The sequence below is a fragment of the Callithrix jacchus genome, chromosome 5, assembly GCF_049354715.1.
Source record: "Callithrix jacchus isolate 240 chromosome 5, calJac240_pri, whole genome shotgun sequence".
NCBI lineage: Eukaryota > Metazoa > Chordata > Mammalia > Primates > Cebidae > Callithrix > Callithrix jacchus.
Window position 1 is genome coordinate 161,408,656 of NC_133506.1, and position 25,275 is coordinate 161,433,930.

At 37.6% G+C, this 25,275-nt stretch overlaps 1 protein-coding gene across 4 annotated transcripts in view; it reads left to right on the plus strand.

Moving 5' to 3' along the window:
- The window catches only part of AKAP11 (A-kinase anchoring protein 11), a 53,614-nt gene extending 29,217 nt beyond the window's left edge, over positions 1 to 24,397 (plus strand). For 2 of the 4 annotated variants that reach the window (XM_008998188.5, XM_002749005.6), the window contains exons 7-12: positions 553 to 5,053; positions 9,575 to 9,730; positions 14,338 to 14,421; positions 15,199 to 15,245; positions 18,787 to 18,947; positions 20,368 to 24,397. In XM_008998188.5, coding sequence (XP_008996436.4) covers positions 553 to 5,053; positions 9,575 to 9,730; positions 14,338 to 14,421; positions 15,199 to 15,245; positions 18,787 to 18,947; positions 20,368 to 20,508 — 5,090 coding nt within the window. In that variant the 3' untranslated portion in view covers positions 20,509 to 24,397. The remainder of the gene's footprint in view (positions 1 to 552; positions 5,054 to 9,574; positions 9,731 to 14,337; positions 14,422 to 15,198; positions 15,246 to 18,786; positions 18,948 to 20,367) is intronic. The other 2 variants (XM_035303412.3, XM_008998189.5) reach the window with 1 other exon arrangement.
- The last annotated feature ends 878 nt before the right edge of the window (positions 24,398 to 25,275 follow it).

Here is a 25,275-nt window from a genome sequence, read left to right on the forward strand (position 1 = left end):
TCATTAGACTTTTCCCTAAAATAGGAAATGAAAGTTTTTCAGTTTTGAAAATTTTAAGGTTGACTTGTTCAATTGAATTTTATGTTGAGATTTGATCCAATTTAAACCTTTTAACCTTCTTTCTGATTACCTGAGGAAATTTCTTATGATTTTTAAGTTCATTGTTACCTGGTTTTCAGTTTTGCTTACTTCAGCTTTTCTTACTTAGTTGGTACTGTTCACGCACTGGTTACATCAGTAAGTGTCTGGAACATTCCTAGGTTCAAATTTCAGAAGAGTTAGCTGGCAGAGTCTCCACAGTCATTTTTCTAACATGTGTGACAGCATGCAAAACATTGCATAGACCAGATATCCCTAGACGTAGAGTAAACTGAAATTATTATATAAAAGTATATTTACTTTCAAATGATATTTGGGTAAATCTTCCTGTTAAACAAAATAGTTTAGAAGACACACATGAATATCGTATGCTTAAAGTCAGTTTATTCCATAGATTTAATTTCTGAAAAGTTTTGTGCAAGAATAATTTTTCATTCCATTCTTTTCCTACAGGAATGAACATTACTGTGCTAAGGAGCCAGTGTGATGCTGCTTCCCAGACTGTTACTGGTCATCCTTTAGAAACCCAAGATTTAAAGATTCTCATCAGCTCTGGGCAGCAGAAGTCATTGGCTAAACCCTCAACTTCCTCCATGAATGTCCTGGGACAGAAAGAACTGCCTTCTGTGAAAACTTCAGTCACAACATCGGTGTCAGAGCCTTGGACTCAAAGGAGTTTCTATAGGTCATCTAATGCTTCAGATAAAGACAATGATTTACAGAAAACATTTGTTTCTTCTCCTGCCTACTCATCTGAATCAGAATGTTCTAGCCCAAGTCCTGTTATTTTCTTGGATGAAGAGGGATATCAGAAAAGCTTAAAAGCAAAACTCGAGCTGCCTAAAATTCCTGTGATGAAAGATGACATTGAAGATTCAGACTCAGAAGTAAGTGAATTTTTTGATAGTTTTGATCAGTTTGATGAACTAGAACAAACTTTAGAGACTTGCCTGTTTAACAAAGATCCCGTCATCGGGAAGTCTTCACAGAAGAAAGGAGGGCACAAACATGGAAAATCATGTATGAATCCTCAAAAATTCAAGTTTGATCGTCCAGCTCTCCCAGCTAATGTTAGAAAGCCAACTCCTCGTAAACCAGAATCTCCATATGGTAACCTGTGTGATGCTCCAGATTCTCCTCGCCCAGTGAAGGCATCGGGGGAAGACAGTGGTTTATTTAGCCCTATTCGATCCTCTGCTTTTAGCCCTCTTGGAGGCTGTACTCCAGCTGAATGTTTTTGTCAAACAGACATTGGTGGAGATAGGATTCATGAAAATCATGATTCTGTTTATTACACCTACGAAGATTATGCAAATAGCATTTCATGTGAAGTACTAGACTCAGTTCTTCGTACCCAGCATACTAATGTTCTATCAAATATTGATAGTATTAAACATGGAGAAAATAAAACTGTAACTTTTAAGCATGGAAACCTTGATCAAAAAAATAGATTTAAAAACAAATCCTTAATGATTAAAGATAGCATTCAAAAATTTGCAGCAGATCTTTTGGAAAAAAGTTTGGGCAGTGCATTTAAAGACTTACAGAAAGGAGTCTCTTCATGTACCAATGCGCTGTGCCACTTAGCCATCAAATTGACATCGTCTGTTTTTCAGATGGCATTTAATGAGCTGAGAAGGCAGCATGCATTTTCACTAAAAGAACGTGCCATTAGTAGCCTGGCCAACTTTTTGGTGAGTGAAGCTTTATCAAATGCCTTAAAAGATTTACAGTATGTAAAGAAGCAGATATTCACAAACACAGTTGCTAGGTTTGCTGCAGATCTTGCTGAGGAGCTTGTTTTTGAAGGCATCATGGAAGTGTGTCAGTTTTCATATCCTCCAACACCTGCATCTCCACAGTGTGGATCATTTGACTTTGAAGACAAAGTAGTAAAGTCATATGCAAAAGATTTGTCTGAATCTGTAATACAGGAAGCATTCGTTGAGCTATCACAAGTTGATGTGACCTTTACAACAAGGGCAGCAGTTAGTGTCTCTACGGCTAATATCAAGGATGTGAGTGCAGAAAGTGTAGTGCTGTCAACACAGGCCGTCACATTTTCCCCTTCTTTTCACAATCAAGCAATTATGGTGACAAAACCAGTGCAGGAATATAAAAAGGAATACACAGTGCAGCAGGCCTTGTTTTGTACTTCTGGAATTGTTACTTCTATACCAGTGCCCTTGGCAGGAAGTGCCCTGCTCCCATATAATATTTCATCTACTGCATGTCAGGCAAAGGCTCTTCCGTCATCTGATGATATTAATTCAAATGGTGATTCCGCCCAAGTACATATTGCCACAAAAAACAGAGAAGAAAAAGCAGCTTGTCTCAGAAATATTTGTTTACCTTCAGAACAGAATCCAGGTAACCAGAATGATTTTAAACCAACTAATGATGATATTGAAATGCAAAGTTCCTCAAAACTGCCAAGTGATCCTGCAGTTATTAGCAACTTTTCTGCAGCAATGGTGCATACAACAGTAAATGAAACTTTAGAGTCAGTGACATCATTGGAAGCTACAAAAATGGTTGATGAGCATACAGATTATTTAACTAAATCAGTAAAGGGGAAAACCCCTCCATTTTCCCACTGTCATCAAGCAGTGCTGCAATGCAGTGAAGCCAGCAGCAATAAGAACATGTTTGCTGACCAGTTATCTAAATCTATTATTAAACATTCCATAGATAAAAGCAAATCAGTGATCCCGAATATGGATAAAAATGCCATATACAAGGAAGGCTTGCCTGTTCCTGGAGAAGAATCACAGTGGACACCGGAAAAGTCTCCCAAATTTTCTGAGTCTCACAATCACTTAACTCACTGCTCACTTTCAGCTGGAAAGGATTGCGTTCCGGAATGTAAAGGTTCTGTGGCTCATGTATCTTCCCTAGAATCGCTGCCATCTTGTCCAGCTGTGACAGGTCAGAAACCTGACTTGAAGGAACTTGATAAGGATCAATCACTGAAAAAGCATAACTTGAATAATACATCACTTGAGCCCTTGTCTTTTGGACAGGAAAACCCCTTCCCTCATTCACATACTTTCTCATCCACAGCACTTACCTGTGTAGATGGTTTGCATGTGGAAGATAAACAGAAAGTCAGGGACAGAAATGTAATACCTGATACTCCTCCATCAACTCCTTTAGTACCATCCCAGGCTAGTTCTGAATGGGATATCAAGAAGTTAACCAAAAAGCTCAAGGGAGAATTAGCCAAAGAGTTTGCACCTGCTACACCACCTTCTACTCCGCACAACTCATCTGTTGGTAGTTTGTCTGAGAATGAACAAAATACCATAGAAAAAGAAGAGTTCATGTTGAAACTGATGCGATCTCTTTCTGAAGAAGTTGAGAGTAGTGAAAGTGGAGAGCTCCCAGAAGTGGATGTGAAGTCCGAGCACTCGGGGAAGAAGGTTCAGTTTGCAGAAGCATTAGCTACACACATCCTTTCTCTTGCAACTGAAATGGCGGCTTCCCACTTAGATAGTAAAATAATTCAAGAACCCAAGGTTAAAAGCCCTTACTTAAATGTGCAAAGTCAAAGAAATGTCTCGCCTACTTTTTTAAACCCCTCACATGGAAATTTGAAAATATTATGCAATTTTGCAGGTGATATGGCAGCAGAAGTCATTACAGAAGCTGAGAAAATCACAAAAGTCCAAAGTTGTATGCTTTTCAAGCAAAAGAAGAACAGTTGTTATGTTGATGGTGACCAAGATTATAAAGTAGAAGAGAAGCTGGATTTGGAGGCTGTAGCACACCCAAGAGAAGTGGATCCATTTATTCTTTCATTACCACCAAGTTCTTGTATGTCAGGTCTCACATATAAGTACCCCAGCTGTGAAAGTGTGACAGATGAATATGCAGGTCACATTATCCAGATACTAAAACAGGAAGGTGGTAATAGTGAGTTGATAATGGATCAGTATGCAAATAGACTTGCCTACCGATCTGTTAAATCAGGATTACAGGAAGCAGCTAAGACAACCAAAGTGCAGTGCAACTCAAGAATGTTCCCGGTGCCAAGCTCACAAGTGAAAGCAAACAAGGAACTGTTAATGTTTTCACATAAAGAGCACCACCAAGAAGCAGATAAAAAGAGACAAAGTAAAAGAAATGAAGGTTACTTTTGCAAAAATCAACCTTTCGAAAGGACCCAGGATCCATGTAGAAATGAGTGCTCTGAACTGTATACTTTTTCAACTTCTCTTGCTCACAGCATAACAAAAGATGCTACAGAAGAGCTGACGGCCTCTCTAGTTGGCCTACCAAAATCCTTAACAGATTCTTGCTTGTTTGAAAAATCTGGATGTGAAGGAGATAACGAGTGTCATGTTAAACCAGAATTGCCTAAGTCTCTTCAGCCTCCCTCACAAAATCACAGGTTTTACCACAGCACCGGCAGCTTAAATGGATATGGTTGTGCAGAGAGTGTTGTCCAAGCTATAGAACAGTATGCCAAAAAAGTAGTGGATGACACTCTAGAGCTAACTCTAGGATCTACCGCGTTCCAAGTGTCTGAGACCACAAAATCAGCAGACAGGGTCACTTATGCAGAAAAGTTGTCACCTCTTATAGGTCAAACTTGCAGATATTGTGACCTTAAAGAACTTCACAATTGCACTGGAAACTCATCTCAGCACTTTTTCAGACAGGGTTCCCTCCCTGGTAGTAAGCTAGCTTCGAATCCAACATTGAGCAGCCGCTCTCCGAAATCTAGGATTTTTCATCTCGATGTCCCTCAGATTCATGTTAGTCTTGATAAGAAGGCAGTGCTTGCTGAGAAGATAGTTGCTGAAGCCATTGAAAAAGCTGAGCGAGAGCTGAGCAGTACTAGCCTGGCAGCCGACAGTGGGATCGGACAGGAGGGTGCCAGCTTTGCTGAAAGCCTTGCCACAGAAATCATGACAGCAGCTGTCACAAATGTTGGACATGCTGTTAGCAGGTGAGTTTCACATTTCCTTTGGTCATTAACAATAAATAAAAAGTTAAATGGGATCCTTCGTCTTAGGTCCTGTTCATAAAGGTATTATTTTTAATCCTACATAAACAAAAATGTTCCCTATTGCATTTGTGTATTGTTTCATATCCTGCACATGACTTGTATGTGTGTTGGTGTCCTGATCCCTTTTGAGGGAAGGTGTTATCCATTTACGCATTGGAAGAGGAGGGTTGGAGAAGATAATCACCTTTTCCAAGTTCATAGAGCTATGAAGTAGGTAGAGTTGAATTCAATAGCTGGAGAATTTTATATAGTAGTCCCCTCTTATTCTCAGTTTTGCTTTCCTCAATCTGAAAATATTAAATGGAGAATTCCAGAAGTAAATGATTCGTAAGTTTTAAGTTGCATATTCTGAGTAGTGTGATGAAGTCTCATGCCGTCTCGCTCACGATGTGAGTTACCCTTTGTCCAGTGTATCCACACTGCATGTGCCGTCCACCTGTTAGTCACTTAGAAAGCATCTCAGCTATCAGATCCACAAACCCAGCATGTACAGGGCTTGATGCTGTCTGCAGTTTCAGGCATCCACTGGACATCTTAGATCATATCCCCCGTGGAAAAAGGGAGACTGTTGTGTAGCAAATACAGATATTGCCATTTAGTTTACTATTCTGAGATTAAATTTTTGTATACCTTTTTTCATTCACAAGAGTAAGTTTTCTTATAAAGACCGTGATTTAATCAAACTGCCCTGGGGAAGAAGGCGAAAATACTTTACATACTTAACAGCATTTCTTTGATCAGTTCACAGTCTAAGGGACATTTCTTTCTGACAGTCCTACAGCGTCCTGTTTTTTATAGCTGTCTCTTATGCTCAGTGATTCTTTTTTTTGAGATGGAATCTCACTTTGTTGCCCAGGCTAGGTGCAGTGGCACAATCTCAGCTCACTGCAACCTTTGCTTCCCGAGTTCAAGTGTTTCTCATGTCTCAGCCTCCTGAATAGCTGGGATTACAGGCGCCCACCACCATGCCCGGCTAATTTTTGTATTTTTAGTAGAGACAGGGTTTCACCAAGTTGGCCAGGTTGGTCTTGAACTCCTAACCTTAAGTGATCTGCACTCCTCAGGCTCCCAAAGTGCTGGGATCACAGGCATGAGCCACCACACCTGGCCATGCTCAGGACTCTGTAATAACAACTTAGTGTTTTTTGCTTTAAATATTCTGTGTCCCTGAGAAGACATCAGGACCAACTTGTGTTATTAGTTGACAGTATGATATTTGTAAGTCTTCTGGAAAGAAATGTTTTAAGTTGAGGCGGAATTCAATTGAGTCACATGATATTCCAGGTTTTGAGTAGCTTCTGTCAAAGCCATGACATGGACTGCTTCTTTTCTTACCCATCTTAAAATAGGGAGGAACAGTTTGGCCAGAATTCTTGAATCCAGTTGCTCCATAGCATCTACTTGAGATGAGAGATGCTGTAGGTTTCTGGTGGACTAGGAGAGGTCTCTGTTTGCCCTAATCAGGCAGCCGCCTTTCTCCTAGACCAGGGATTGGCAAACTACAATCTGTGGGCCAAATGTGGCCTACTGATTGTGTATGGACTGCAAGCTAAGAACGAATTTCATATTTTCTTAATGGTTGAAAAAAAATCGAATGGTATTTTGTGACGTGGAAATTATATGAAATTCAAATTTCAGTATTTATAAATAAAACTGTATTGGGACACAACCATGCTGATTCATTTGCATATTGCTTTGGCTGCCTTTGTGCCACAATGGCAGAGTTGAGTAGTTGGGACAGAGGCCATATGACCGGTAATGCCTGTGTACTTCCTGTCTGGCCTGTATTCGTTCATTTTCACATTGCTATAAAGATACCACCTGAGACTGAGTAATTTATAAACAAAGGAGGTTTAATTGACTCGCAGTTCTGCATGACTGGGAAAGCCTCAGTAGACTTACAGTTACAGCACAAGGCAAAGGGGAAGCAAGTACCTTCTTCACAAGGCAGCAGGGGAGAGAGAGAGAGAGAGAGAATAGAGGAGCTGTCAGACACTTTTAAAACCACAGCTCTCATGAGACCATTCCCTCACTGCCTTGAGAACAGCATGGATCCCCATCATCCAGTCACCTCCCACCAGGTCCCACCCTGGGGATTACAATTTGACATGAGATTTGGGTGGGCTCACAGAGCCAGACTGTATCGTGGCCCTTTATGGAAAACAATTGTGAATCTCTGTCCTAGATCCACATTTTCTTTTTTCACTACGAACTACTTCTTAGTATGATGATAAACATAAATGGTTCATATTCTCATGAATAGATAATAAATTAGGCCTTTTTGCAATTGAAATAATTTTCCTCATACAGGTCACTTCAGGCTGTATTACTTTTACTTCTCCTCAGTCCAGTCCTGTCTGCCCTACACCCCCTCCCCTTTTCCTCCCAGCCTCGTGGAGGAAAAGAGACTGTCCTCTAGATTAAAATGTTTTAGACATCACTCTCGGGGTTAGCAAATGCCTTTGTTACTGATTTTCTCAGTTATTTCCACTTTTCATTCTTGGAGTTGGGTGAGTAGAAGAGCTTACAGCTCTTCCTGTAAGCCAATGCTGTCCAATTTCAGCTTTTTATTAAGGCTGCTGTAATTCTTTCCTGCGTCTCTTCTTTTCGTAATAATTGTGCTAGGGTTCTGTAAGTCCTGACTAAGGAAAGTTGACTGTAGTGTGTAGAGTTTACTGTTTTAATTTTTTTTTTATTTCTAAAGTTAAATTTGTCTTTCAAGCTTGAAAGGAGATTCATTCAGATCGATTATTCTTTAAGGTGTTATTTTGGTTATTTCACCTGATGTCCCTTTTTTGTTTGATTCATGAACATGACCATGTGTATTTCACAAAGCTGTAATGAACAGAGAGGTGGCACATGAATGTCAAGTGGGGAAGTTGTGTGATAGTACATTTTTATTTATTTTTGTTTTTTTGTAGAGACGAGATCTCACTATGTTGCTTTGGCTGGTCTTGAACTCCTGGGCTCAAGCAGTCCTCCCACCCTAGCTTCCCAAAGTGCTCGGATTACAAGCATGAGCCACTGGGCCTGGCTGATAGTGCTTTTTTAGGTGCCAAAACAATTATATTCTGAGCTATGATTCTGAGCCAAAATAACCTCACAGTCATTAAAAACTCTTCTCTGGACCTCATCTTTTGGGTCATTTCAGCCAAAAACCATTAGAAAGTGGCACATGTTAGGAAAAGTATTCAAAAAAACAAAGTAGTGCTCTTTTATGGTTCAGAACTGTAATGTACCTGCACTTGGAATGTTCAGTATCATCCTTTATCTTACGAAGTTAGAATAGCTGAAAAATTGGGGGCAATTTAGAGGCTATTCTGGGGATACAGAAGTAAATAAAACAGGCAAAAATCTGCATTCTCTTGGAGTTTATGTTACAGTGGAATAAGACAATAGGTAAGTAAAATGTATTTTATGTCACATGGTGATAAGTGCTTTGGGGAAAAAATCAAGCAAGGTAGGGAGTTAGAGAGTGCTCGTGGTGATGGTGACGGTGGTGGTGGCTGTGGCCATTAGGGTTGATTTACAGTTTTGAATAGGTAGCAAGGGAAGCAAAACAGGCAAAGTAATATTTGAGCCAAAAACCAAAGGTAAAGTGAGAAAAAGTCATGTGGGAGTCACAGAGAAGAGCATTCCAGGCATAGGGGTGGGACTGTGCATGTTTGGGAAACATCTGAGAGGCCTGTGTTGCTGAAGTGGGACGAGTGGGCCAGGGATAATATAGGATTCAGGTGGATGCTCTAAGAGGGGAGAGGGAATGTTTTAAGGATTTGGACTCTTACTTGGATTGGTGAGAAGCCATTGGAAGGTTTTGATCAGAAGACTGACATTTTTTCTGTTTACGAAAATATCACTTTGAACTACTTTGTTGAACGTAAAATATAGTGGGGCAATTATAATAGTTGAGCAGTGAATATACTTTTTTGTGGTGATGGAATAAAAAAATATAAATGCCTCTTATTGAAAAAAATGAAAGGGGTTATGAGCTATGCTCGAAATCTTGAAGAGATTTTGGTTAGTTGTAGCCTTGGTTGACAATACTAGGATTTCTTGAACTACTTTTTTGTTCTTAAAGCCAGAAGGAGACTCCTTTAGTATAAATTAGAGTACTGTTTTAAAAAGCAGGTGATAAACGTAGGAATACTCCTCCATAGTATCCCAGTTGAAAAATGAACTGCTGTAAATATAGTTTAGAGAAATAATTCCCTAGGGATAGAGCCATAGTAGATTAACAAGGTAAGTTAGGGCTGTTGGTGGGTACCTCAGTTAACTTTGACATTAATACGCTATCCTACATTCTCTTTATTTGCAGACTCAAAGGGTTACATGAACCACTGGTCTGACTCTGAATACCATTTCTTGTTTTCATCATCTTTATCATCAAATTGGTAGTCTTGTAAGTTCAGAATCTGGAATGCCTTCAACTTGATTTTTGTTTTCTTTTTTCCTTCTTTTTAGTTCAAAAGAAATAGAAGACTTTCAGTTAACCGAGTCCTTTGGTAGCCAGCAGATGAACCTCAGTATTGGTGATGACAGCACTGGTAGCTGGTCCAATTTAAGTTTTGAAGATGAACACCAAGATGAAAGCAGCAGTTTTCATCATCTAAGTGAAAGGTAACTACACTTTGGCATATAATTGTGTAATTTAGGTCCTCAGATCTCAGAAGCGAGCCATAAATTTACATTATTATTTAAAAATTCTAAATGTGAAAATCTACTTTTGTAATGTATTTTACTATTCACAATGAATTTTTAAATTGTTTTTAACACTTATTTAATATCATAATTAGCCCAGCGAATTTTCTTTGGGTGTGCCAATAGTTGATTTGAAAAATATTGCATACATTTAATTTTATGCCTTTTAAGCTTTTCCTGAACTTTTATGAACTTCTGAGGAAAATATTTTTTTTCACTTTAAAAAGGGTGATTTTTTTTTTCTTTAAAGAACAAGAAAAAGGACAGGTATCTCTAAAAGGCATCAAAATAGGCCTGTAATTTTCCTGATATTAGTTAAAATAGTATCTTTTTGGTGGGGCGAGGATCCTTATTTGTCCTGCTATTAGGAACAAAATGACCTGGAACACTTAGACTTGAATGATTGAAAATACGTAAGTCAAAGCCACGATAAAAATGTGATTTTTCTGTGGCACAAATACCTTATATATAGCTTTTATTAGTTAACTTGGCTCATAACAGTGACGTTTGAAATATTTTATTAATTATGAGACAGTTGTTTCTTAAAGTCATAACTGCTACCTAAAGGCATTTCTGACTAACCTATAAAATTCTATAAAATCTTTATCTTTTCTATAATTGCTCCGCTATATTTTATGTTCAACAAAGTAGTTCAAAGTGATGTTTTCATAAAAAGAAAAAATGTCAGTCTTCTGATCAAAACCTTCCAGTGGTTTCTCACCAATCTGAATAAGAGCCCAAATCCTTAAACTGATAACTGGAAATAATAGATACCATTTGTAGTGGAGTCTTGAGGGAGGAAAGGGTTCTCAGCATACTTCTGCTTTCAGGCATGTATCAAAGGACCTGTGAACCCTCAGTTGAACTTAGCTCTTGGAAATGGCAAACTAGGCGTGGGAGGGAAGGTGACTCTTGGAAGAGGGAATGAGGTAGCATAAGGAAAAGAAGTGACTTTTCACCTGATAGAACACTTCATCTTGGGGGATTTTGTTTGATGTGCAGATTAACCTGGAGATAGTCACATGTCTGTGAAGTATCTATTTCCTCATAGTTGATTACAGTGCTACGTAAACCACCAATATTTCTTAAAATCTGGGTCCCAGAAGACAGTGTTTAAAACTGGTAGAAGCAAGTGGGGGTAATGTCACAAAGCATAATTTGGCCCTTTTCCATAGCTTTATCTAGAAAAGGATACTAACATTTAGTTTGTTCTCCCATTTTGAGAAACATAGGCTTCTAGGATTTCAGTGGGGTTGACATTGTTGTCTAGGAACTCCTGGTGTTAAAATGGGAGGCCTAGGTATAGGTAGAGGCTAGCAGCATGAAGAGGACTTGTAGTCAGCTGAACAGCTCTGTGCAGAGTGTTATCTAATTTGATGAGAAAAAAGGTGTCGCCTTACCATTTTCTGTCCTTGGTTCTGTTCTCTTTAGCTTTGTTTATTAATGATGTGGAATACTCATTTGTGGATAATTCAACACAGGCCGAAAAATAATCCCATTAACAGAACAAAGGTTAAAAAGACCAAATCAGGCTGAGGCTAAAATAATCATGTTTAATATGGATAAATGCATTTAGGTACAGAAAATTAATGATTAATATTTGAATTTAAGTGGGGAGCAAACCTGGCTTGATAGCATTTTATCAGAAAAAGACCTGCGTTTCCGTTGACCACAATTGTAATGTGACCTAATGCAATGCTTCATGGCATTAAGGTTCTGGCACAGAGAAAAAGGTAGCGGGGTCTCATCCAGGATTGGCGGTGTGCTTGCTGCATATACAGTTTTCAGGGTCTCACCTCCAGAGATGAAGATTTATCACGTCACGGAGGGTTCTGAGAATCTGCATGCTTGATAAGCACCGCAGATGATTTCAGTGCAGGTGATTCAGAGACTGAACTTGAAAATACATTGATTTACAAGATATGTGGCATCTTTTGATGACAATTGCTATAGATACTCTTCTGATTTTCTGTTCTGCTACAGAGATCAAGGTAGGAGATAAAGACTTTGGCGATTTGGGCTGGGTGTGGTGGCTTATGCCTATAATCCCAGCACTTTGGGAGGCCAAGGTGGGCAGGTCACTTGTGGTCAGGGGTTTAAGACCAGCCTGGCCAGCATGGTGAAACTCCCTCTCTACCAAAAATATAAAAATTAGCCAGGTGTTGGGGCAGGTGCCTGTAATCCCAGATGCTTGGGAGGCTGAGGCAGGAGAATTACTTGAACCTGGAAGGCGGAGGTTGCAGTGAACTGAGATTGCATCACTGCCCTCCAGCGTGGGCAACACAGTGAGACTCCATCTCAAAAAAGAAGAAAAAACATGGCAATTTGGAAACACCTTGCATTTTCATTATAAGCAGGAAGTTCCGTGGAGGGCAACAACTAGAAAACACTAATTTCAGATTTTCAAAAATGTTTAGAAGGACTACGTAATTATTTGATCAGAAAACAACTGGTTTCCGCCTGTCTTAAATATTTCAGGTAGTTTGTTATTCTTTTAGGGGTAATGAATTATATTAGCTTAAGAGATGGGGCCAGATTTACAGAATGTTTCAGATAATTTTTGTGAGGTGTATCAGAATTGAGACCAGTCTTAATGTGGCTGAAGTGTAAGTACCTCAGTGGTCCAGTACAATAAAGCATCTCCGTACTGGACCACTGAGGTACTTACACCATTGGTTGGAGGGCATAAGTACTCCTGTGCTAGACATGGGAAATATGAGAAGGCATAAAAGAGAGTGATGGAAGCCGTATAGTGTTTCAAGAGTGAAGTAGGAAGACTCTTAGGTGAAGAAATCAAGTTTTTTAAATGTTGGATTAATGTAGGGTGATCATACTTCCCACTTAGGATAGTTTGACTTCTGCTGTTCTGCTGTAATTATTAATGGTGACGTCTTTCATTTTAAAAAAAATGTCCTGGTTAGATGAAAAATGTATATGGTCACCTAGTTAGAAGGGCATTTTATGAAGAACGACTTCAAATACCCATTTGGAGGCACAAAGACAGGGGTGGGGGGATAAGGTTAGAGGGACTTTGAATTTTTAGTCTTTGCTTTGTTTTGCTTTTTTTTTTTTAATGTTTATGTAATATGTAGGTGATGGATTTGTATTATTAAGTGGAAGAATCGTTGTGCTGGGTAGAAAAATTTTGTATTTTTTTCTTTGTTATAATCATCCTATTAATAGAAGTAAATAGAGTGTTTGAGATGATTAACTTTCTTTTTCTTCTTGGCTCACAGCTGTCTGTCCATTCTTTATTTGTATATTTTCTCACTTTTAGTTTATCTGACAATGAACTACATGGGTTTTAATGGTTTTATAATAGAGCTATGTTTGTTTGAACATATGTTAAAAAGACCATGCTCAGTTTTAACTTTTATTCTGTAATACATTGTGGTTTGTGACACTTTGATTATGTTCGAGTGAATATGACTATGTAAATTATTTAAGATCGCTTGGAAGTGTTTTGGAACTTGAAGTAATCACCTTTTCTTGGTAACCATATCAGAATTCACTGATGTACATAAAATCATTTTACGTTGATTTTTTTAGAACCAAAATTTGGTTTGTATAAATATTAATTTTTATATTTGCTGAGCCTAAATATTGGGGAAAATAGCTGCTTATCACTGCAAACTAATGTGCTTACTAATTATTGTAATAATTAGGAATGATTAGAATTTTTAAATTGCATGCTGAAGGTTTTAATCTGAAAATTTGAATTTAATTTTATTTCTGAACAAGGTTACTTTTTAAAAAAATTGCTTTGCTGCAGTTTCAGAAAATACCTGCTTTCTTCTTCAGTTGATTAGGTAGTGTAAGAAGTTATCTGTGTGTGGCATTAGTGACTGGCCAACCAGACAAGCATAATGCTTGATTAAGCCTTGGCTATTCTAGCTTCATTCTGAAGAAAATTTATGATATTTGCCACCTACGAATTATACGTAATATGTGAAATGCAGATAATTGACATAATAATATTTTAAAGTCTGAAAGCACGTTTTCTCCAAATAGTTAGAAAAGGTCTGTTTGGTCTATGTCTTAGACCTTCTATCCCATCTCCCCCTCCCCCACATCCCCTCACCCAAACCTGTCACTGCTTTCGTTATCTAGAGACCTGAGAGAATGTTAACCTGTTTTTTTTTTAAAAACTTTATCCAAATGAAAGGGTATTAGCGTTTCACAAATTATATTTCAAGACAGTCCTAAGACATTAATTTTCCTGTGAAACTTACTACTTCATGCATTCATTTGCTGTCCTAAAAGCCATTCTGTTAATCTGTAAAATATAAGTTTTGGTAATTTTCATGATCTCTTGAGAAGAAAGAAAAAAATCCGGAATCTCTGAACTTGTCAGGCACCTTTTAGAGTAGCGGTGATGATCTCTCTCCACTCTGTGGATTTCCCCTTCACTGTGGCATCTTCAGAACATCTGCAGTTATCAAGGACAGAAGCTGTTCCAAGGAAAACAAAGGTCTTCTCTACTATTCATTTTCTAGTTCAGCTCTGTTCTTTTCTTCCTCTGGCAGTAATGGTAACAGCAGTAGCTGGAGCAGTCTTGGTTTAGAAGGAGATTTGTATGAGGACAATTTATCCTTTCCAACATCAGACAGGTTGGTCCAGTCTAGAAACTTAAGAACTGATGAGTCTGTCACCACTAATGCATGATGCCATATTCTTCAAACAATGTGGGTTACAGTGCCAGTATGTATCAACCTGCTTTTCTCCTATATCTTTACATGATTCTGCTTGATGAATTCACATCTAATGAAAAAATTCAACTATGCTAAGATATGACTGACATCTAATTGCAAAATGTGTCACTGTTATGCATGTGTTGCTCTGCTTGCTAGTTTTCATTCTACCAGTTATTTCATTCAAAAGAGCTTGCTTCCTACAGGATTTCTGTTGAGGTTTTTTTTTTTGTTGTTATGTTTTATTTTTGTATGTGATATTATTTTATATATAAGAAAAGTGTAGGTGAAAACTGTTTTTACTGTATTAAAAATATATATAAATTGTATCAGATAAATCATTAGCAAATAATTATTCTGACATTCTGTGATATTTAAATGCTATATTAAATTAGTAGACTATTTCAACTTTAAATGGTTTTCAGTTGAATATTATTATGAAATTACACGGCACCAGATATCATGGTAAGACAGGATTTCTTGGTTTTGATAACTTTAGGAATCATTTGCAATTCAGATTTTAACATGAAATGATGTGAGAAGCAAAGCTTCCTTTTTCAATTGTCATTTCTCCCCTTTCTAAATGTCATATGTCATATGTAACATTCATTCCTTACCACATTTTAAAGAATTTGTTTTGATACCATTATTAATTAAAGTGTTTTTTTTAACTGCTTCTACTATTTTGTTCATAAGTGATGAACCAGATGATAAAGATGAAGAGCATGAGGATGAAGTAGAAGGTAATTGATGATTTATTTTTCAAAATGTTGGCATGTCTTTTGTATAAGGTTTCCTAGAAGGGTCTGTATGCATTTTAATTACATAGGCTCTGGGTTGTGTAAAACATTATAAATCAAGGTATTCTTGAACTAGTTTTCTTTGTCCACTTTTAGATTTTTCATTTAGCAGTTTTATTTGAGTGCTACACTAATGAAATTCTCATTGGTTATAAAGAAATACTGGGCAGTAATGGTGGCTCATGCCTGTAATCTCAGCACTTTGGATGGCTGAGGTGGGTGGATCAGTTGAGGCCAGGAGTTAAAGACCAGCCTGGCCAACATGGTGAAATCCCATCTCTACTAAAAATACAAAAATTAGTTGGGTATGGTGGCGGGTACCTGTAATCCCAGCTATTTGGGAAGTTGAGACACAAGATTCACTTGAACCTGGGAGGCGAAAGTTGCAGTGAGCCAAGATCATGCCACTGCATTCCATCTTGAGTGACAGTGCCAGAGACTTTGACTCCAAAAAAAAAAAAGGAATACTTTATGAGAATTATTTGATTATTTGAGAGAAATTTATTACAATCTCTCTATATAATTATTTTCAAAATATAAAAGCTAAAATTCTTACTCAGTGGTAAGATAATTTGTTACAACTGTGGCATATTATTTTTCATAATATTTTCCTTCCAAAATGGTAACTTGTAGAATTAGGGTTTTATGTCAATCTTACATGAATCAGTAAGTAATATTTTTACTTATATTGTTTAAAAGGTATTTCTAAATTAATTATTCTTCCCTCCCCCAGTTCTAGTCCTTCACTCACGCATACACATATTTGAAGAAAATACTAAGGTCCTTCCTTAATGAGCATAGTTTCAAGTATGTCAGTACTAGATATCATTGGCCACAGAGTTTCGGACCATGGTTTGTAATCCTTAATTCATATATTAGAATATCTGAGTGGATTTAGAAACTTTACTTTGAAGCTGAGTGTTCATTATATTCAGACGGTTGTTGAATTATTTTCCTAACAGTCTTATTTTTTTCTTAATTTTGAAAATACCAATAACGTCTTCTATAACGTGGCACATATAAATTAAAAGTGTTTATACTCTCTGAGATACTTGTTTTTGAAGTAGTGATTTTTTAAAAATTGCTTCTCTAGAAGTGGGCAAACAGACAATAGCCAAAAAGAATTTCTCGAAATTTACTTTATGACACCTGAATTTTTAAGTCAGTTTAACACCTTGTTTAGGGAAATCACATCCCAATTTTTAAGCTGCAGTCTTCAGACTTGATTGTTATTTTTTTAGTTTTAATAAGCCTCTGTAAGTACACATTCTTTATATAGTGCTTCTAGAAGTTAGTTTTTCTCATTAGATATAAAGTCAAAATAGTGCAATATTTTTAGTGTGATTGATATTTGATGTTGAGCTTTCCCAATTGCAATATTTGCTTCATTCTTGTTCACTAAAAAAGTGTTAACTTTGTTTATAAAAGTTGTATGCCTTTTCTCAAGTAACAACTATGAGCAGAGTTATTCCAAAGGCTATACATGGTATAAATGCGTGTGGTATAAATGCATGTGGTAAGCATTCTCTAATGACTAGCGATTGCTTAACTAGCTGTACTGCGGAGTGATTAAGATAAAAGAAATTAGTGACTTCTGTAAAGAGAGAGCCATTTGGAGGTTCTTATAGACCAGCAACCAGGAGTCGTGAACTGAGAAAACACCAGCAGTGCAAAGAAGCAGTAGGGCAATTCGCTTCTAGCCCCCGAGCTCCACAGGATTGCAAAATGGCCCAGAGACCATGTCTTGCACCGTGGTATACCAAACCTATTTTTGATTGAGAGTATTTGAGAGAGGGAAGGGAAAAGACGATACATTTATTTTTAGAGAGTAATGTGGACCAAATCTTTTTAATTAAAAGATTAGGGACAAAACAAATCCTAAAAATAATTAGTAGTGGTCGAGAATGGCCTGCAAACTGTAGCAGAGAATCAGAGACATCCGTCCACAACCTTTCCATCACAGGTACACGTTGGCATGATGTCTTCCAACATGCCCTGGCACTCACCTCTTATAGTGTGTGTTGAGTAGTGCAGGGGTCCTAGTCTCAGCACTCCTTGTTGCTCAGGTGCATTAAGCAACCTGAATGTTAGATGCATAATATTGGCCCACAAGTCATTATTTCAATCAACAGAGATGTATCTTTCTTTGTGATGAAAACATAATTATCATACAGAAAGAAAATAAATTTGAGATAATCTTGATACTAGGAGTATACCAGAAAATTCCCTGATCTGGCTTTTGGTTGAATATAGCATTTCACCCCAGTAGTGTCTGAAGAATGAAATGATTAAGAGCATGGAGGCTGGGCATGGTGGCTCATGCCTGTAATCCCAGCACTTTGGCAGGCTGAGGGAGGCAGATCACGACCATCTTGGTCAAGAGATCAAGACCATCTTGGCCAACATGGTGAAATCCCATCTTTGCTAAAAATACAGAAATTAGCTGGGCATGGTGGCGTGCACCTGTAGTTCCAGCTACTCAGGAGGCTGAGGCAGGAGAATCGCTTGAACCCAAGATGTGGAGGTTGCAGTGAGCTGAGATTGCACCATTGCACTCCAGCCTGGTGACACGAGGCTCTTGTCTGCCTGTGTAAATGTCCTGGCTCAGTCACTTCCCCACTGGAACACTCTGCGGAACTCTCTGCCTCAGATCCCTCCTCTGTAGAATGGAGATGACGATAGTTTCTACCTCATATAGGAGTTGTGTAGATTAAAGGAGTTTGTACATATAAAGAACTTTAGAACAGTATTTAGGATGGAATATGTGCTACACAAATGTTGCTGTTCTTCTTTGAGATTTTTCTTCTTATGTGTATGTGTGGGGTGGGAGTTTTTTTGTTTTGTTTTGTTTTTGTTTTTGTTTTTGAGACAGAGCCTTAGTCTGTTGCCGAGGCTGGAGTGCAGTGGTGCCATCTCAGATTACTGCAACCTCCACCTCCTGGGTTCCAGCAGTTCTCGTGCCACAGCCGCCTGAGTAACTGGGACCACAGGTGTGTGCCACCACGCCCAGCTAAATTTTGCATTTTTGGTAGAGATAGGGTTTTACCATGTTGACCAGGCTGGTCTTGAACTCCTGGCCTCAAGTGATCTACCCACCTCATCCTCCCAGAGTGCTGGGATTACAGGCCTGAGCCACCATGCCCAGCCTCATTTTTATTTTTATTGTAATGATAGCTTTATAGTTGTATTTTCTCTCTAACCCATTGGGCATAATTTATGTCAAATTATGGCATTCATAGAACTTGAATTCAGTACATTAAAATGGTGGTTTATATTTTTGCAATCGATACATGATCAGAGTTGTTTCTTTGCTTTACATTATTTTGGCCTTTTAAAGAAATACTTTAGGTGTGGTTAGGAAAAGATGGGTTTTTTTTCACCATTCATTTGAATCCTGAGAAAATATTTGTATCTACTTGACAACCAGAGTATTGAGAATCAGATTGATGAGTTTTACTTTATATTGTTTACATTTAAATATTAGGTTTAGGGCAAGCTGGAAAGACACTGCTAATTACGAATATTGACATGGAGCCATGCACCGTAGACCCCCAGCTAAGGATTATTCTTCAATGGCTTGTTGCCTCTGAGGCTGAAGTTGCAGAACTTCATTTTCATGACTCTGCAAAGAAGGAGTTGATGCTAGTAAGTACCTCCCGTACAGTGTGAGGATACATTTAACAGTATACGATGTTCTTGTCGTGCGGTTGGTCTCACAGGATGCCTGGTGTTGGCAGAGTGGTTAAATGCTTAGGCCGCAGTGTTCAACAGTTTGGGTTCAGACATCAGCTCTGCCTCTTTATAGCAGTATAATCAGAGGCACGTTCACCAGGCTGGCTCATTGCCCTTACCTGCACTATGGAAATGAATATAGAATCTACCTTACAGGGGTTTGTGAGGATTAACTATAATGTTAAAAAAAAAAAAGCTTCGTCTAATGCCTGACATACATAACACTATGCTCTCAAAGGTAGGTGCTATTAATAAGCATTGTGTGTGTTCCTATGGGAAAAAAAATGAACTATTCTCTGTATTTAATTGATTCATAATTGCACCAAAGTAATTAATATGTCTCTTTCTTTGATAATCCAGTTTCATTCGCATGAGAAGCTGTCATAATCAAAAGCTGATAAAAGTTTAAACAAGATGCTTACTATGTGCCAAGCACCTTATTAGTCAAGATTTTCAGTATGCAGTCTTAAGGTTTTTGTCACACAATTTTCTTTATCACAGCTTTCCTTTTGGTGTGGTGGAAATATTCCAGTTGATTGTGGTAATGGTTGCATTCAACTTGGAGAACATACTAAAAGCCATTGACTGAGACGCTTTGGGTGAATTATATATTGGGTGGATTTTATCTCAAAGCTGTTTTGTAAAAAAGTTAAGCATATGTATGTTACACAAAATTAAAGTAGTTTTTCAGAATTTAACTTAGAGATCTTTCAGAACCTAAGAACTTTTATAGAACTTAGTAGAAAAAGAAATGAGCAAAAGCATGTCATGAGTGGTAACAACAAGAGTTATTTAAACCTGTATTTCTTTGTTTATTTTTGTTGTTGTTGTTGAAACATGAGCATTCCCTAACTTAGAAAGCCGTGTTTGCGTTGAGGCTAGAGTGTCTGTTCCAGAAAAATACCACACTCTATGTTGTGTATGTTGTGGAAGGAAAATCCACATCCCTTTATTAAGCTTGCTGTTGCCTTTGTTATTTTATGTTCTAATTGAGGGTGTGGCAGTTGTATTTAGTTAGGTGAAGAATTTCCTGTAGAAACAGCCTCTGCACACCCGCACAGGCTATCCGCTGGGTGAGGTTTGTGGAGCTCTGTCTCCAGCGATCCCAAAGTGTCATTCTCTGGGAGAGATGTATTTATAAAGGCGAAGAAGGGAAAATGTTTAGTTTGGGTAAAGGGGTGGCAGTTTAGAGGAGAAGACCTTGTTATAACTAGGAAACAGTATTTAATCGGAAACAGCAGGATTCTTAGTTTCAGCTAATATTGAAAATAAAAAGAAAAGCTTTGTTATAAAATGGTTTTTGGTTCATGTTTGACACATCTTTCTTTCTCAGCTTTCAAAACGGTTACAAGAGAAAGGATGGAAAGTGGGAGACCTCCTGCAGGCTGTGCTTCAGTACTACGAAGTGATGGAAAACGCTTCCAGTGAGGAGAGATGCAAGTCACTGTTTGACTGGGTCCTGGAAAATGCATAGAACAGACCCCAGACCAGCATATTTTAGTATTTGTTTGGGGAGGAGAACAAGCCAGTGCAGATGATTAGGATAAAATTTGAGTAGTGAGTATTAACAGTGTAAGTCAATTGGGAGGAAAGTAAATAGAGCTTTCTAAGCGCTTTGTGTTATCACCTGGTGTATATAGTTCATACTTTTGTAATCTCTGTCAAAATAACTATCTTCATTCTCCTATATACATGTGTAGTGTGTCAGAACCCTAAGAACATGTAATTGAAGGGAGGTCTAACCCTGGGGTGTTCAGGGGCGTTGTCTGACCACATTCTTTTTGTATCCAAGTGCTGCTAGAAGCTGCACTGAAGTGCTGAGGATAGGTTCCAGCCATGGAGTTCTAAGTTTGCTCCTTTGCAGACAAATGGTATCTAATTAATAACTAGTCTGACATCAGAAAATAAGATTGAGGCTAATTTTTTTTAAATTTCTAGTAGATTTTTGGTCTTTCTTTCCTGCTTTTAAAAATCAGTTTCATTTTCATAGTTCAGCTGTTGGTGGCTTTATTTCCCCTATTTAATTTCTTAGTAGAAACATTAGTGTTTTAGGTTTCTATAAACACTGTAAGTGATAGTTTCCCCATCCTTTCATATTTGCCAACGCTGCCAGTCATTCTGGCATGAAAGTGATTTTGTGTTGGGTTGCGTGCGTGCGTGCGTGTGTGTGTGGAGTACTTGAACCTTGCTAGTTTGTTCCCTCTTTTATTTTACTATTTTCTTTTTAGAAACCCACTGTTAAAATTTAAAAAGGTGCTTTAAAATACAATGTCTAGAAGGATTGTGCAGTAAGAATGTTTATTCCTGTTTTTGAACAGTCTTGGTGAAAATGTAAATTGTAAAACATGTTGGAATTTTAAAAATTAATGTTAATATGGAAACGCATTTACAGAAGCCCAATAGTTTTTATTGTTGGATTTTTTTTTTAAAAACTGTCTACCGATAGTGTGGCTTTTTTCTAGAAAAATCGGGATTTTTGCCCCCTGATAAAATGTGTCTACAGTATCTTGTCAGGCTCTCTGACATGACCTTTCTGGGCTCTACAGTTCCTACTAGTTTGTCTCCAGACACTGCAAGATGACATGAATAGAGGACCAAGATTGTGTCTTGCTTTTGTCTCTCTCTCCCCTTCTCCTCACTCTCCCCACCCATTCTCTCTTCCCTGCCCCTTTTCTTTCTGCCTCCCTCTGCCCTCTTCCTCCTCCCCCGACTGTGTCTCACCTCCCCCCCATTCTCATTCACCTCCCCCCATGTCCTGTGTACGTGTGGGTGTGTGTAAATGTTGGTTTTCCAGAGCTGGATTTTGTAATCTAGGATAAATCACTTTTTGTGGGGGCTTTGATTTTACTGCGTTACATTTTCATTTTTTCTGAGCACTGACTGTTCTGAAAGCTGCATAAAACGTAGAAGACATCGCGCCCGCCAGGGAATAAGGAATAAGGGCACTTACATTAATGTGAATTAGAAATTGTGGTATAGAAATACGTTTTATAAAAGATTCAAATGTGCTTTTTAGGAAAAAGGCCAAAAGCTATTTAAATAGTTTGAGGTTACATTGTAGGTTTTGATTTTTCTCAATTTAAGATGCAGAAATAGAGCAAGCCTTAAATATCAAGTTTCCTAAAGTTTCTTCAAGTATTTTTTAAGGTGGAGAAATGCCAGAATTGTATAACCAGAATTGTTTCTGCCTTTAGCTTTTAAGAACTTGAGATGTGGCAGCACTGGACCGGGTTTTTAAAGGTTAGGACGAGGAATGTTTGCTCTTGGTAATTATGAATTGATTATTATGTTTAGAATGCATTTTTACAAGTACCTAACTATCAAATTGTGTTTAGTAACTTGAGTGCATCAACAGCAAAACAGAGTTCTGAATTTCTTTTAAACTAAAGTGATGATATATTATTTTGTAAAACTTTCTGTGTTTGAAAATGTTTATGTCTATTTCTGTTTATGGTGTAATAATTCTGGGATGAGGCTTTTCTGATTCCCTTTGCATTTTGCTGGAGCTGTGCTGGCTTCAGCATTTCCATATTTAACCATTACTTAATGACGGACCAGGTATTGGGTATTAGCATGTGTGGTAATAATAGCGGAACTTCACATTTACATCAGTTCTGTGCAGGGGCGTAGAGAAAAACATTAAATATCGGTGGCTGTGAAAAGAAGTGCGAGTTAAAAATATAAAATATTGGCAGATGTGAAAAGCGTCATACTTCCTCATATAGAGAAAAGAACTTTGAGTTTAGAGTAGTATCTTTTAATGAAGTATAATCTAAATTTAGCTTTCTTTAAAAGCACTTTGTGGTTTTTCCAAAGATGTTCTAGATCTGTTTGGTTGCTCTATAGTCAAACAGCTCTTTTGAAGACAACTCTCTTATTTTATTACAAATTGGCTTGATATATTTATCTGTAACATTGTAATATTGCTGTTCTGTACATTTTGGCCCTTATGAAGTCTGTCTTAACTCAAAACTGTTAAAGTTTTGATGTGCATTGAGCTGAATTATCTGTTTACCAGTTGAAAACGTTCAAGTGATATGTGGAAAAAAGTTAATGAGACCTCTATAAAGGTTTTCAGAATCTTGTCCACACCAAAATGTGGCAGTTCTTTCATCTTTTTCTAAGCCAAGTTAAAATCACATGTATATTTTTGGTGTTAAGGTTGATTTTTAAAATGCTTCCTGATTTAAACAGAAGGAATGGTTCTTTTATAAATCACAGAAGAAAATGACAATATCTGTTGGATGTTTGATACAATTTAATGGCATTACAAAACCTTTAAGAGGATTCATTTGGTGAGTATATATGGTAACATCTTTACACTTCCAAAATTTTTCCACTTACCGTTTCAGTTACTTGTTGTCAGTTAATTCAATTCATAATACTTTAGTTTTGCTCCAACAAGGGCTCTATGTTGCTGGTTAAGAGAGTTTACTTAATAAATGCACTATGTATAAAGATAGTTTAACCATCTGACTTTGACATTAGTGCCGAGTTTAACCTTGATTCTTCATCAGAGTCCAGATTTAAATGTCTACTTAATTATTTAGCTGATATTCTTCCACAATTAATATATTCAATTTCCCATCAGTATATCACTTTACATTCTGTGTTTTTCTAAGGAAACTTTCCATAGAATTAAAAAAAACTGATGCATCCATACTCAGGGTGAAGGGAGAATACTTTGCATTTAAAAACCCTGTCCACCTGTCACCAGCACAAGAGAATTCGAGCTGCAGTGAGAATTTAGAAAAATTGTACTAAAGTGAAATGCATTTTTTCTCATTTTCAGCAAAACTCCTCTAAGCATTTACTCATTTACTGTATTCCTGCCTGAAGATGTGGAGACAGAATTAGTCACTTTTGTCACTTTATTTATTTATTATTTTTTTAACCATCTGTGTACATTCCTTTCACAGGGTAGAGTTGTAGTTCTAGAGTTCTTACTTTGTTTTCGTTGTAATGTTTGAATACTATTTAATATCCGGGTTTAATATTGCTGGATTTGCTACCTTTGGTTACTCGTGCAGTGTTAAAAGTAATCCACTTTCTTGTTTAATATGCCAGATACATAGCAAAAGCAGCTTGGACTAGTTATAGCTGTTTATTTGGCTGTGCTCGGTTACTACATTATGATCTTGTACTGTGTAACAGTAACTCTTTTTTGCTCTTCAGTAATTTAATATGTTCACTTAACAAAATATAAACTTTGAGATGCACTAAAATTTTGTTTTAGCAGTGGCTCAAAAAATTCAGAAATTACTTTTGTAATTATTTGCAATTAATTGTTCTTTTATCTTACAATTGTTTAAGCCTGTGATCTTTCTTCTCCCAGCTAAGAGTTCTTCAATAAATTTAAGAAATATCTGGTCTTGGTTTTCATTCTGTAATACCTCATTAGCTGCCGTGTACTTTGACAGAAGACCATGTAAGAGGACCGCAGTGCTGGATCATAGTTGTGAGAACAAGAGAAGTTAGAAATATTTTCAGCTCAACACTAGAGTCTACCTACTTATAGATGCCCTGAATGAGGACACAGTGACTTAAAAGGCTGGCTGCCCAGCCTGTTTTATATTTAATGCAAAGCAGAATATTATGGTTGCCTTGAATATGAACATGGCTATGAAATTCTGGCCTGGTTTGAACACTTTTTCCATAGTAAGACCTTACCTTTGTTAAACCATGTACATGAGATAGTTAAAAGTTAGCTGCTTTTTGTGTGTGTATATATATAGTTACTAATGGATATGGAGCTCCCAAATACCCTCTTCCCCAGCCTCCGTCACTGTCAGCATCCCACCAAGGGAGTGGGACATTTGTTAGAATCTGTGGTCCTACGTTAGCACACATGCCATTATCCAGAGTCCTTAGTTGACATTAGAGTTCACTCGTGCATTCTGTGCGTTTGGACAAATGCATAATTATATGTACCTAACACTAATATCATACAGATAGTTTTACTGTGCCCTATCAATGTAATTTAAACCCAGAAATTAGGAAATGGTTTTAAAATTTTTTTCACGAATGTTTTAAAATGCTAGGAAATAAACAATGAGAAGGTTTGGGTGTAAGTGCACCCCAGTTGCTAAGAAAATCAGAAGAGCTGGCAAGAAGTAAGCAAGATTCCATAGACTACAATGCCGAAAAGGAAATACGGCTCCAAAGGAATGGGAAATGTGGTAAAGGACATCTGGCAGTTTTACATAGAGGGATCATACGTGATTTGTATCTTAGGGCAGAG